The sequence below is a fragment of the Pyrgilauda ruficollis genome, unplaced genomic scaffold (genome assembly GCF_017590135.1).
Source record: "Pyrgilauda ruficollis isolate IOZ18807 unplaced genomic scaffold, ASM1759013v1 scaffold380, whole genome shotgun sequence".
Taxonomy (NCBI): Eukaryota; Metazoa; Chordata; class Aves; order Passeriformes; family Passeridae; genus Pyrgilauda; species Pyrgilauda ruficollis.
In genome coordinates, this window is record NW_024525268.1 from 129,749 (window position 1) to 142,318 (window position 12,570).

At 53.8% G+C, this 12,570-nt stretch overlaps 1 protein-coding gene across 1 annotated transcript; it reads left to right on the top strand.

The window, feature by feature from the left end:
- The first annotated feature begins 4,180 nt into the window (after positions 1-4,180).
- LOC121358322 (zinc finger protein 239-like) lies at positions 4,181-9,780 on the top strand. The gene is made up of 2 exons (XM_041476424.1): positions 4,181-4,248; positions 8,335-9,780. The coding sequence occupies exon 2, from the start codon at positions 8,349-8,351 to the stop codon at positions 9,255-9,257; it is 909 nt and encodes a 302-aa protein (XP_041332358.1). The 5' UTR covers positions 4,181-4,248; positions 8,335-8,348; the 3' UTR covers positions 9,258-9,780.
- The last annotated feature ends 2,790 nt before the right edge of the window (positions 9,781-12,570 follow it).

Here is a 12,570-nt window from a genome sequence, read left to right on the forward strand (position 1 = left end):
TGAGGTTGCATCTCTGCAGGGCATTTATTGGTCAAAAATATATCTACCCTCGGTTTCCTCCCCCGCTTTAAATGTAACCTTGAGATTCCTTTTGTTTTACTCTGAGCAAGGCGCATCACTGAGGCGTGGGGCTCCTGAGGAGCTCCGAATAAACCTTGGACTGGCCCCTGCTGAGAGTCACCTTTTATCCTCTACCGATATCTCCGGTGTCTCTTCTGATGCAAAGGCGAGTAGCCCAGCTGCCATCAGTACCCTCGGGGCACCAGAGAGTGTCCCCCCGTTGTCTGCCAACTCAGGGCTTGCTGGGGTTCCTGGGAGGCACCCAGAGAGACAGAGACAGACCTGGAGATGCTGCAAGTCCAGTACAGTTGGATCAGTGGGGACAAAAAGGCCCAGAGATCCCACATGAGGAGGGGCTGCAAACCCAGCCCAGGGAGCTGTGAGGAGGAAAGACCCACCCTGTGCTGGGATGGTGGCTGGAGATCCAGATGCAGCTCAGAGCTGGTGATTCCTGAGCACCTTCATGGCAGGGAGAAGCCCTACAAGTGCTTGGAATGTAGGAAGAGCTTCAGCCAGTGCTTCAGCCTCCTCACCCATCTTTGCATGCAGCTGGATGGGACTCCCTTTGAGCAGGGCCAGATTTGAGATGGAATATTGGGATTCCCAGAGCCAGACAGGTGAGTGCATCCAGCACATCCACCACCTGTTGTAGTGTGCTTTTATACTTTGTAATACTTTGTAATGGTTTTGGTTTTGTATCCCCTTATTTTCCCAAATGGTGTACCCTTTTTTGTACCTCCCTCTACCTGTGTAATCATTCTCCTCTGTTGAGATCATCCCCAAATCCCTACCCTGGCTCTCTGTCAGTCACTCAGCATCCCATGCCCTCTATCTAGAATGAGTGCGAGGCCAGGGAGCAGCCCCTCAAGTATTATTTTATACACTATCCCAAATGTCCACCCCTGAGGTTGCATCTCTGCAGGGCATTTATTGGTCAAAAATATATCTACCCTCGGTTTCCTCCCCCGCTTTAAATGTAACCTTGAGATTCCTTTTGTTTTACTCTGAGCAAGGCGCATCACTGAGGCGTGGGGCTCCTGAGGAGCTCCGAATAAACCTTGGACTGGCCCCTGCTGAGAGTCACCTTTTATCCTCTACCGATATCTCCGGTGTCTCTTCTGATGCAAAGGCGAGTAGCCCAGCTGCCATCAGTACCCTCGGGGCACCAGAGAGTGTCCCCCCGTTGTCTGCCAACTCAGGGCTTGCTGGGGTTCCTGGGAGGCACCCAGAGAGACAGAGACAGACCTGGAGATGCTGCAAGTCCAGTACAGTTGGAGCAGGGGTGAGCTGGGGGAGCCAGGGGCTGGGGGGATCCATGGGAATAGGGGGTATTTGTGGGGCTGGGATGGGAGCTGTCCTCCTGCTCCTTACCATCCTGCGCTTCCCAGAGCCCAGTCACAGAATCACACAGAATCACAGAATTTCTAGGTTGGAAGGGACCTTTAAGGTCATGGAGTCCAGCCCATGTTCTAACACCTCAACTAGGTCATGGCACCAAGTGCCACATCCAGTCTTTTTTTAAACACATCCAGGGATGGTGACTCCACCACTTCCCTGGGCAGATGATTCCAGTATTTGACCACTCTTTCTGTGAAAAACTTCCTCCTTAATTCTAGCCTGTGTCTCCCTTGGCGCAGCTTGAGGCTGTGTCCTCTTGTTCTGTCTGTTGTTGCCTGGAGAAAGAGACCCCAGCTCAGCACAGCCACCCTTCAGGAAGTTGAAGAGAGTGATAAGGTCACCTCTGAGTCTCCTTTTCTCCAGGCTAAACAACCCCAGCTCCCTCAGTCGTTCCTCATATGGCTTGTGTTCCAGTCACTCCCAGTATGATCTCCGTAGGATCCCAGGAGAGCCCAGTCACTTCCAGTAGGAGCCCAAAGCTCATGGAACACCTGGAGGAGCCAGCTGGAGGAGGGTCCCTTCAAGTTCTCTGGCTGCAGGAAGAGCCCCAAGGAACGGAGGTCCCACCAGAGCCACCACCCGAAGCAGGAGGTGGTGACAGCTCTGCAGCCTGGAGCCCAGGACCACCAGGGTGGCCCCAAACCAACACCCCAGCAGATGGCTGACACAGCCCCTCATGCTGTGCCCAAAATCCCACTCTTGGCATCCCTCATCCCTCTCTGCAGTCCCCCCTCCAACATCTGCAGGCCTCTGGGAAGAGCGCAAAGGGATGGAAGTGCTTAAAATGCTGCTGGGGTGCTGGAACTGCTCCCAGCTCTGGAGGTCCTGTCCACAGACCCCAGCCCAGCCCCTTTGTTCAGCACCAAGGTGGGCTCGGGCCACAGCAGGAAGAGCCGATGGGAAGCAGATCCTGCAGCTGGGACAGAGCTTGGGGTCAGGGCAAGGCCCTGCCCTGCACACCTGGCTCAGGTGTGACCCTGCCCTGCCAAGGGAGCGGGACATTCCCATCCTCATGGATCCTATCCCCAAAATCCCACTCTTGGGATCCCTCACCCATCTCTGCACTCCCTGCTCCAGGCCTTTGGGAAGAGCCCTGATGCTGACAGAACTTAGATCAAAGTTACAAGGTGCTGACATAGCTTGAGTTATAAGATATCAGTATAACCTGATATCAGTAGAACTTAAATTATGACTTTTTATATATCTATATAAATATACCTAGATAACCTGAATCATACATTTTTGTGCCTATATAACCTGAATCATAACTTTTATATCTATGCAACCTGATTTAAATAACTTTCTTACAATGCAATGGCTAGTATATGGTTAACTGGTTGCTTAATGCTGAATAGACAAAAAAAAAAAGAAGAAAAGAACTCACCAGGTGGATAGGTTCAGACATAGACAGGTATAGTATTAATGAGAAATTGGCAAGTGCAAAGCCAATAAGCCACAAAATAACAAATTTTGGCAGGTTAGGACCAGACACACCAAGGAACACCATAACTGTGTGTGCTCCAAAGACAAAGTTGAAAAGTTCAGATGTGCAGAAGACCTTGGAAGCCTTCATCACAGACCCCTGATTACTCCCAGATTGGGGAGGTGCAGGGGTGGTGCAGAAGAACTATCTAATAACCACGAGCTCATACTCTGTGAGTTCTGGCATGTAGGTGATGGTGTTGTAGTGACACAGCGACACTGAGCAACACTTACTGTATGTTATAAGTAAAAATGAAATACGCCCAATTTCAATTAAAAAAAAATAAAAATAATTTATTCGCAACTGTAATACAGTCCTGACAGCCAACAACCAAACGGACAGCGTAACACCCCGGGAGGTAGGCTGGGTGAAAGTGGATTTGGCCTCTATCGCACTAAATCCCCCTCATCCACACCGCCTGTTCCGAGGCAGGTTCTTATACTCTTTAATTTGCCCGCAGCAGAATCTCTTTGTTTCTTTTTAGAGCTCTTCATATTCAAGTTGGGTCCTTTCTTCGGTCCGGGCTGCACAAAGCCTTCGTCCGGGTCTCCCCCCTCCTCCCCCTTCCCTATGTACAGTTGGTTTGGTTTATGTATTTTATATAATTTTATCTGCACGAATTACTAACTATATCCTTAACACTGTATAAATACACCACAGCACGTGGCAAAGGTGGGCGAGTTTAGGTGCAGAAATCCCCTCACCACCAGCGCTGCAATCAACAAATGCCTGCTCTACAGATGTGGGTCTGTGGGGATTTATTTCCAGCCTATCTTTCAAGCATCAGCCCAAAGGATGGAATTTCCCACCCAGGGTCCCCAGAGTGGATCTGCAGCCCCCACTTTTCCCAGTTTCCCTCTCCTTTTGCCCAGATTGGGTTCCCCCCGCCCCCAGCGGGTGGGAGCAGCCGAGAGCCCCGCGCTGCCCATGCCGAGCTGTCCCGGCTCCAGCCCCGCTCCTGCCGCGGGCTGCGGGAACGGGGCAGGAGGAAGGGAGCGGCGGAGCGGTGATGGAGCAGCAGCGGGACAAGGGCTGGAGGGAATAAGAGAAGGAGCAGGAGGAGGCGCGGAGGAGGAACAGAGAGAGGAGGAGGAGTGGGAGGAAGAGCTGGGATAGAGCAGGACTTGGAAGCGGAGGAACATGCTGCGAGGGCTGCGGGAACGGGGCAGGAGGAGGAGGAGGAGGAGGAGGGAGGGAGGAAGAGGCGGAGCGGCTGCAGGAAGCAGGAGGATGCTTGGATGAATCGCGCCATTCCGGCGCTACCCGAACTCGCAGCTCCACCGGGACCATCGCCCCCCAGCCCGCAGGTGCCCGGGAAGGGGGAGCTCAGCCCAAATATCCCGGGGGTCCCTGGGTTTGCGGGTTTTGGAGGTGGGGGGATGTTTGGACCTTGCAGGGCTCCAAAGATGAGCGGCAGATGCCCCTCGAGGGGACATCTGGGGTCCCCGGGAGGTGTTTTTGGGGGGTCCCGGTGTGGGTGGCGGCAGAGCCCCGGCGGGGGGCGGGGGGATGGGGGGCCCCCCGGGGTGGGGGCTGGGCGGTGGGGGTTGGGGAGCGGGGTGTTGCTCCCAGTATGAGCCCAGTCCCTCCCAGTCATTCCCTATTATGATGCATTTTGTCCCCAGCATGGTCCCAGCTGCCCCCATTTCCTCCTACTTTCACACAGTGTGTTCCCAGTTCTCCCAGTTGCTGGTAATATAGTCCCAGTCACTCCCAGTATGATCTCTGTCTTTCCCAGCTTTCACACAGCGTGTTCCCAGTTCTCCCAGTTGCTGGTAATATAGTCCCAGTCACTCCCAGTATGATCTCTGTCTTTCCCAGCAGGTCCTCAGTCACACTTGCCCCCAGTTGCCCCCATCATGGTCCCAGTTCCCCCCAGCACCTTACTAGTCGCTCCCAGTCTGGTCCCAGTCACCACCCACGTGGTCTCAGATACTCCCAGTATATCCCAGTTGCCCTGAACATTCTTGTACTAATTGCCAGGCACTCCCAGTTACCTCAGCATGGTTCAGTTGCCCCCAGGATTATCCCAATCACCCTCAGTATATCCAAGTTGTCACCAGCATGTACCCTATAATTGCCAGTTGCTCCCAGTTCCTCCCAGTGTGTGTGCAGTTGGCTCCCAGCATGGGCCTGGTAGCTCCCAGTAAACCCTAATCAGGGTACATGGACACCTGCCATAATCCCAGTATGATTGTAGCCACTCACAGCATGATCCCAATCCCTCCCAATATAATCCCAGTCACTTGCAGTCTAATCCCAGTATCCTGGTTTAGGGCAAATTTTGGAGAAAACCTCTAAAGGGGTTTCTCCAGAAAGCAGATTCAAGTTCCTTTAGAAGCAGATTTCCCCAAACTGGTTTGGGAAAATATTTCCTTGCAGAAAAGTGGAAAAAATGCAGAAAAGTGGAAAAAACCTGTTTATTTAACAGGCAAAGCCTTCACCAGCACAAAAACCAAAACAATATTAAACAATAAAGCCTCTTGCCGCTCCAAAAGAGATGACAAACTCCAAAAGTTCCCTTTGTGGGCTGTAAGCTTGGCTTACTCAGTCCCTCCTTTATCAGTCCCTCTGGTGTTGGAAACTGCCGGTGCTCTTCTGGGTGTTGAGTCCAGAGCAGGTTTGAACAGTTCCAAGAAAAAGAGAAACCACAATCTGGGGAACTTCTGTGCCTCAGCTAGCTAAAAACTAACTAAAAGCAAAGGAGAGCTCTGTCCTGCTGTCTGTGTGTTCGCAGACAACACACAGAATGTGGCGGAGTGAGTGCAGTGTCTGAAAAGTGCACACTTCTTCTTCTCCCCACCCTTCGTGCTCAGAACCAGTCTTAAAGGTGCACAACTCATTTCTGGGCTAAACAGACGAATGGGGATACAATTCAGCATCACAAAGTCACCCCAGGACACCCAGTCACTCCCAGTATGATGCCAGTGGCCCCCAGTGTGATCCCAGTTCCCTGTCAATGCCAGCATGACCCCAGTAGCCTCCAGTATGATCACAGTGACTCCCTGTCTCTCCCAGTATATCCCAGTCACCCCCAGCATGCTCCCAGTCACTCCCACTTCCTCCCAGTTCCTTTCAGTTGCTCACAGCCAATCCTTGTCAATCCCAGTATGATTCCAGTCATCCTCAGTGTGATCTCAGTATGGTCCCAGTTGCTGCCTGAATAATTCTAGTTCTTCCCATATGATCCCACTTGTCCCTAGAATAGTCCTAGTCCCTCTCTGCACAGTCCCACTCACTCCCAGTTGCCCCCAGCATGATCCCAACTGTTCCTGGTGTGATTTCGGTCCCCCCAGTATGGTTACAGACACTCCCAGTATATCCCAGTTGCCTCAGTAAGGTTCTAGCTACCTCAGAATGATCCCAGTCATTCCCAGTTACTCCCAGTTTCCTCCAGTGTGATCCCAGTTTTTGTCTGTTGCCCAAAGTGTGGTCCCAGTTGCTTCCAGTATGATCCCAGTTGTGGTCTCAGTTGCCTCAGCATGGTTCCAGCACCTTCCAGTTGATCCCAGTTGCTCCCAGTGTGTGCACAATTTCCTCCCAAAATGGACCCAGTAGCTCCCAGTAACCCCCAGTCAGGTTCCATTCACGCCCATTGTAATCCCAGTGGCTCCCAGAGTGGTCCCAGTGGGACCCATAGTCACTCCCAGTATAGTTCCAGTCACTTCCAGGATGATCCCAGTCACTCCTGCTACAATCCCAGTCACTCTCAGATACTCCCAGTACAATTCCAGTCACTCCCAGTATGATCCCAGCCAGTTCCAGCAGGATCCCTGGCTTGGGCAGAGCTGCTCCCATAATCATCCAGTGTGGTTCCAATTGCTCCCATTTACTCCCAGTATGGTTTCAGTCCCTCCCAGTATATCCCAGTTGCTGCCAGCATGTTCACAGTCACTCCCATTTGTCTTCAGTTGCTTCCAGCCTGATCCCAGTTGCTCACAGCCACTCCCAGTCACCCTCAGTGCAGTCCCAGTTGCTGCCAGTATGGAACCAGTGTCCCTAATCATGACCAGCTGCTCCCACTGTGATCCCAGTATGATTCCAGTTGCCCCCATGATGGTTCCAGTTGCTCCTGATCCCAGTTGCACCCAATTGCTCCTAGTATAGTCCCAGTCACTCCCCGTATGATCTCAGTCCCTCCCAGCATGGTCCCAAGTCATGTCCAGTTACCCTCAGTGAAGACCCAGTCACTCCCATTCACTCCCAGTTGTCCCCAGGGTGGTTCCAGTTCTCCCCTGCATGGTCCCAGCTGTTCCCAGTGGGGTTCCAGTCACTCCTGTATGGTCACAGACAGTCCCAGTATATACCAGTTGTCCTCTGCATGCTTGTAGTTATTCCCAGTCACTCCCAGTTGTCCCAGTAAGTTACCAGTTACCCCAGTGCAGCATAGTCCCTGCCAGTAAAGCCACTCCTGGGATCCCCCAGCCCCCTCTGCCTTTCCCCCTCCCGGATCTCCTGTCCCCAGTTCCACAGGTAATCAGGAAGGTGGAGCTTGGCCCAGATATCCTGGGGGAATCTTGGGTTTGGTTTTTTTTGGGGGGAAACATTTGGGAATTAAGAACTGCAAAGCTGTTTGGAAAGTGCCCCATGGGGGGACACTGGGGGTTCCTGGTGGCATCTGCTGACAGAGGCAGCCTGGAGAAGCAGACCCCTGTGTCCTCCAGCACCCCACAGTGGGGAGCCCAGAGAGAGGGGACTGCTGCGATTTGCAAGACCCTCAAGAGCTTGGAGAGGGACAGTGTGGGACTCCTTGGACCCCTGCACCCCAAAGCAGAGAATAAGGAGAGAAGGGACCCTGGGACCCCAAAAACCCCAGAGTATACCTAAGTAGGGAGACTAAAGAGGGGGCAGTGACTGCCCCTTTCCCCCTCTCTCCTGCTCCCTCTCCCAGCCCAGCATGGCCCCCAGCTGCAGGACAACCCTGCTGCCAATGCTATCCTGCCAGGGATGCACTGGGGGGATCGCCGCACCAGGCCCCCAGCCCAGTAATAATTAGTATTGACTCCATGATTCACAGCAGGCTGATCAATCTCTTTATTATATACCTCATTTTTAAGAAACCCATTGCTTTTGAAGACAGTTATGTTACATCTGGACCTAACTGGTCCTCCAATTCAAACACATCATCATTGGCTAATTATGAAACCATCCTTTGGTAAACAAATCTCCATAAGACATTCCACACGCTCACAATGACAGGTGCAGCAAGCTAAGATAAGAATTGTTTCTCATCCTTTTCTCTGATCTTCTCACAGCCTTCCCCAGAAAGGCCTGGGAAAGTTATGTGTTGCTCTCTGTGGCCAGAGAGCTGCTGCCACATTGAGGGGATCTCTTTCCCCTTCCCAGTGGCACGGAGGCAAATCCCCATCCTTTCCTTGTCCTTCCTCTCCCAGACCAGGAGCTGAGGATGGAGGCCAGGGAGGACAAATCCCCACAGCAGAACCTCGTGGAAGAGGCTGTTTTGAGCGGCTCCACAGCACAGGAATCCAGTGGGGAGGAAGAGCCCCAGAGATCCTGCACGAGGAGGGGCTGCAAACACACATCACAGGGCTTTGAGGAGGAAAGACCCACCCTGGGCCTGGGCGGCAGCAGGAGCTTCAGCTGGATCTCCAACCTGGTAGTCCATCAGCAGCTTCACAGCAGGGAGCGGCCCTACAAGTGCTTGGAGTGTGGGAAGAGCTACAGCCACACTTCCAATCTCTTCACCCACCATTGTGTGCCCACTGGGGAGAGGCCATACAAGTGCCTGGAATGTGGGAAGAGCTTCAGGTGGAGCTCCAGCCTCATCAAGCACCAGCGGCTGCACAGCGGGGAACAGCCCTGTGAGTGTGGGGAATGTGGGAAGAGCTTCAGCCAGAGCTCACTGCTAGTCGAGCACCAGAGGCTCCACACCATGGAGAGGACCTATGCTTGCCCTGACTGTGGGAAGAGGTTTCAAAGCAGCTCCAATCTCCTCATGCATCAGCGGACACACACAGGGGAGCGACCCTACAGCTGCCCTGACTGCGGGAAGGGCTTCAATCAAAACTGCCACCTCATCAGGCACCAGCACATCCACACCGGGGAGAAGCCCTACACGTGTGAGGAATGTGGGATGAGCTTCAGACAGAGCTTCAACCTGACCTCCCACCGGATGATCCACACTGGGGTGAGGCCCTTCCGTTGCCCCGACTGCGGCAAGGGCTTCACCCACAACTCCAACCTCGCCAGGCACCGGCGCATTCACACCGGGGAGAGGCCCTACGAGTGTGGGCAGTGCGGGAAGAGCTTCTCACAGAGCTCTAACTTGACCAGACACCAACAGAGCCACCAATAAGGGAAGCTCTTCGAATGCCCCAATAGTGAGAAGATCTTCCACTGCTCCAACTTCATCCCCCACTGGAGGATCCATGTTGGATGATCCCCAGTGACCCACATAGGGCAGAGACCTGGTGACCCACATTCCAGATGATCCCCACTGGGTGGGGGGAAGCTGTTGGAGAGATTTCTTTCACTCCTTATTCACCTGCTCTGATTTTGTTGGTAATAAATGCAGTCCCCAGGCTGAGTGTTTTTCCTGTGCTGGTGGTCGGGGCAGGATCTCTCCCTGTCTCAATGCCTGGGACTTTCCTCAGCCAGACAGAAAAGTCACTAAACAAATTTCAGACAAGCAGAGCTTTTCTCACTGATACCCGGCAGACCCACAGTGCCCAGCACTCCCCACCTGGACCCCACCTGGGAGCTGAATTTAGGAAGGGGGGAGGTTTCAGCACCTGCCCACTGCTGGGGATGGGGCGTCTGGGGGCAGCTGGGGTGTACTGGTGGCACTGGTGGTGCTTGGAGCTGCCCCAACCGTGGGTGCAGAGCTGTCAGGTGAGTAGAGGGGGTGGGAAGAGGAGCCAGGGTAGGGTGGAAGAGGTAGGGTGGGTGGGACCCACAAAATGAATTGGAGGGGTAGGGGGAGTGGGACCCCCCCCAAAGCAAGAATGGGAAGGGGGCTGGGGACTGATGGACGACAGCAAAGGGGTGGGAGAGGTTAGAAATGTGGGGAAAAGGAAGGATGGCATCCTAAAACTGAGTGAGCAGGGGCTGGGGATTGGGGGGGATTGTGTGAAAAGGGTTGGGAAAGGGGCAAAAAACAGCATCTAGTTTTGGGATGGATGAAAGTTTGACAAGAAAGTCTCACGGATATGGATGCTTACAGTTTTAGGCAAAGACACGAGAAAAGTTGATTCTAGGATAGATAGAAACACAAATAAAATTTTGACTAATGTGATATTGATTTAAACGTCTTAAAGATTGGGCAACTCGCTGAAGCTCAAAGCATGAAACCAGTCAATTGAGAGGCCTTTGAATGACCAGAGAGCATCTGGAGGAGGAAATCTGGGAGAAATGGGAAGTACATAGATGCAGCTGGTCTAGTGGAGAGATGTCCTTAGACATGTCCATTTAAACAGGAGAGATGGAAACACCTGAAGGAAAAAGGAGATGAAATAGACAGGATATTGGTGACTAAAGTAGAGGGGAAGATGAGTATTTCTTCTCCTGCCATCAGTAGAAGAATTTAGTAGATCCAGGAAATTTCTGTTCCTGGTGGGAAAACTTTGCCGTTTCTTAAAATACTCCAATGACCTGGTTGATGAAGATGTGCTTGTATATTATGAAATGTACAAATATTAAAACCTGTGGCCCTTTCCAGACAGACATCAGCTGTCTGCCCATGAACAGGCTGTGCCACTTGTAGGGCCCCAGTGCCCTGAGGTGCCCAGCTGGGATTGGCATCTCTTGGAGAGGAGCTGAGGGAGAGCAGAGCACCTTGCAAGCTGATGTGTCTGCTGAAATGAAATCCCCACAGCAGCCCTGCATTTCCCTCCTGCAGCCTTGGTCTCCAGCACAGCCATGGAGGCTCCTTGGGCTCCTGAGTGTTCCTGCAGCCCCCAAGGGCAGCTGAGCTCTGCTTGTGGCACAGTCAGCCCTGGCCAGCGCAGGCCATGCTCAGCAATTGCTTGTGTGTGCCTGGCCTTGCTGCCAGCCCCGGCAGCGGCTGCGTGGCCCCTTGGTGGCCCTGTGCTGGCCCAGCCATGGTGGCCCAGCCCCTGTGCAGGGCCAGCCCAGGCCAGGAGCATTGCGGCTGGGAACGGCCCCTGTGCCGTGGTGCCCACGGCAGCCTTGGGGCTCTGTGCCCCATGGCCTCCCTGCTGGGCAGCCTCTGCCAGCTCCTGCAGAGCCCCTGGCACCTGTGGGCCTGCACAGACAGCCCTGCCCCGGGCTCTGCCGGCCTCTGGGCCAGCAGAGAGGCCGGCCAGGGCTGGCCATGGCCGGGAACAGGCCCTGAGCCCCGCAGGAGGATGGAGCTGGGCCACAGCCAAACTCAGCCCAGGGCAAAGCTGGCCTCAGCAGGCAGGGCTGCCAAGGGCTGGGGACAGAGGCTGGCCATGACAAATGTCCTGGGCCCCCTCCCTGCTCTCTCCATGCCCCCAAGGGCACAGAGCAGCCTCCTCTCTGGGGCACTTGCCTGTTTCCAATGCCTTGCACAGGCGCTGGCCCTGCCCCACAAGGCCTGGGCTGAGTCCTGCCCCTGCCCGCTCAGCCAGGCTGACATGGACACGGATGGTTTCTGTGGCAGGCTCTCTGAGCCCAGCCCAGCTCCCTGCAAGCTCTGCCAGCTGCCCTGAGCTCTGGGCAGCACCAAGGGCCTCTCCCCAGCCCAGCCCAGCCGGCTCTGGCCCCACAGCTCTGCTCAGGCCAGGCTGCTCTGGCCATGGCCCCACGGCCTCAGCCCCTGGCAAGGGCACAGCAGCAGCTGCAGCTCCCACAGGACTCAGCCCCAGCCATGGGGAAGGTGCTGGGCCAAGGCCAAAGGAGGCTCCCTGGCTGCCCTGCTCCCCTCTGGCTGAGGTGCTGAGAGCTCTGCAGCCCCTGCTGCCATCCCATGTGCCCAGGGCAGCACAAGAGCCCCGGCCTTGGGGCCCTCAAGAGCTGCTCCTGCTCCAGGCCCAGGGCCCATCCCAAAGCTGGGGCAGCCACAAGCAGGAGAGGTTGGTGGACAGGAACATCCACAGCCGGGAGCAGGGCTGGCGCTTCAGGGGAAATTGTCTGTCTGGGACAGACAACCAGAATTCCTTGAGAGCAGACAGGCTCAGGTGGACATGTTCTGCTGGCACAACTACAAGATCGTGGACTCACTATGCCTGGCCTGGGTGGCCTCACAAAATCCAAGTCCTCCTGCATGTTTCTCTGAACCAAGCCCACATTCACAACCAAATCCTGGAAAATTATGAGGCTTTAGATGTTTGGTTTAATTTATTTATTTTTACCCCTATTGTGGGTGTTTGGACAGGATAAAGATGGAGATTATTTGGATCTGTGGTTAATTAGACAGATTTCAGATTTTTTTTCAAAGTGAATGTACTATATTCAAAGCAATGAAGCAAGAATTGTTTTCTCCTGTTTTCTTTTGTTTATTGATTGATTTCACCAGTCTCCAGTTGATAGTGATCCCCATCACCTTCTAATGCAGTCTGAATAAATATGAACATCAAGACCCTTCAAGGCTGACAATCAATAACACTTTGTCCTCACCGCTTCCCCACCATTTCCCTCATCCATCCCCTGGGACTCCAATGGATATGGAATGGTTTGGGAGCAGG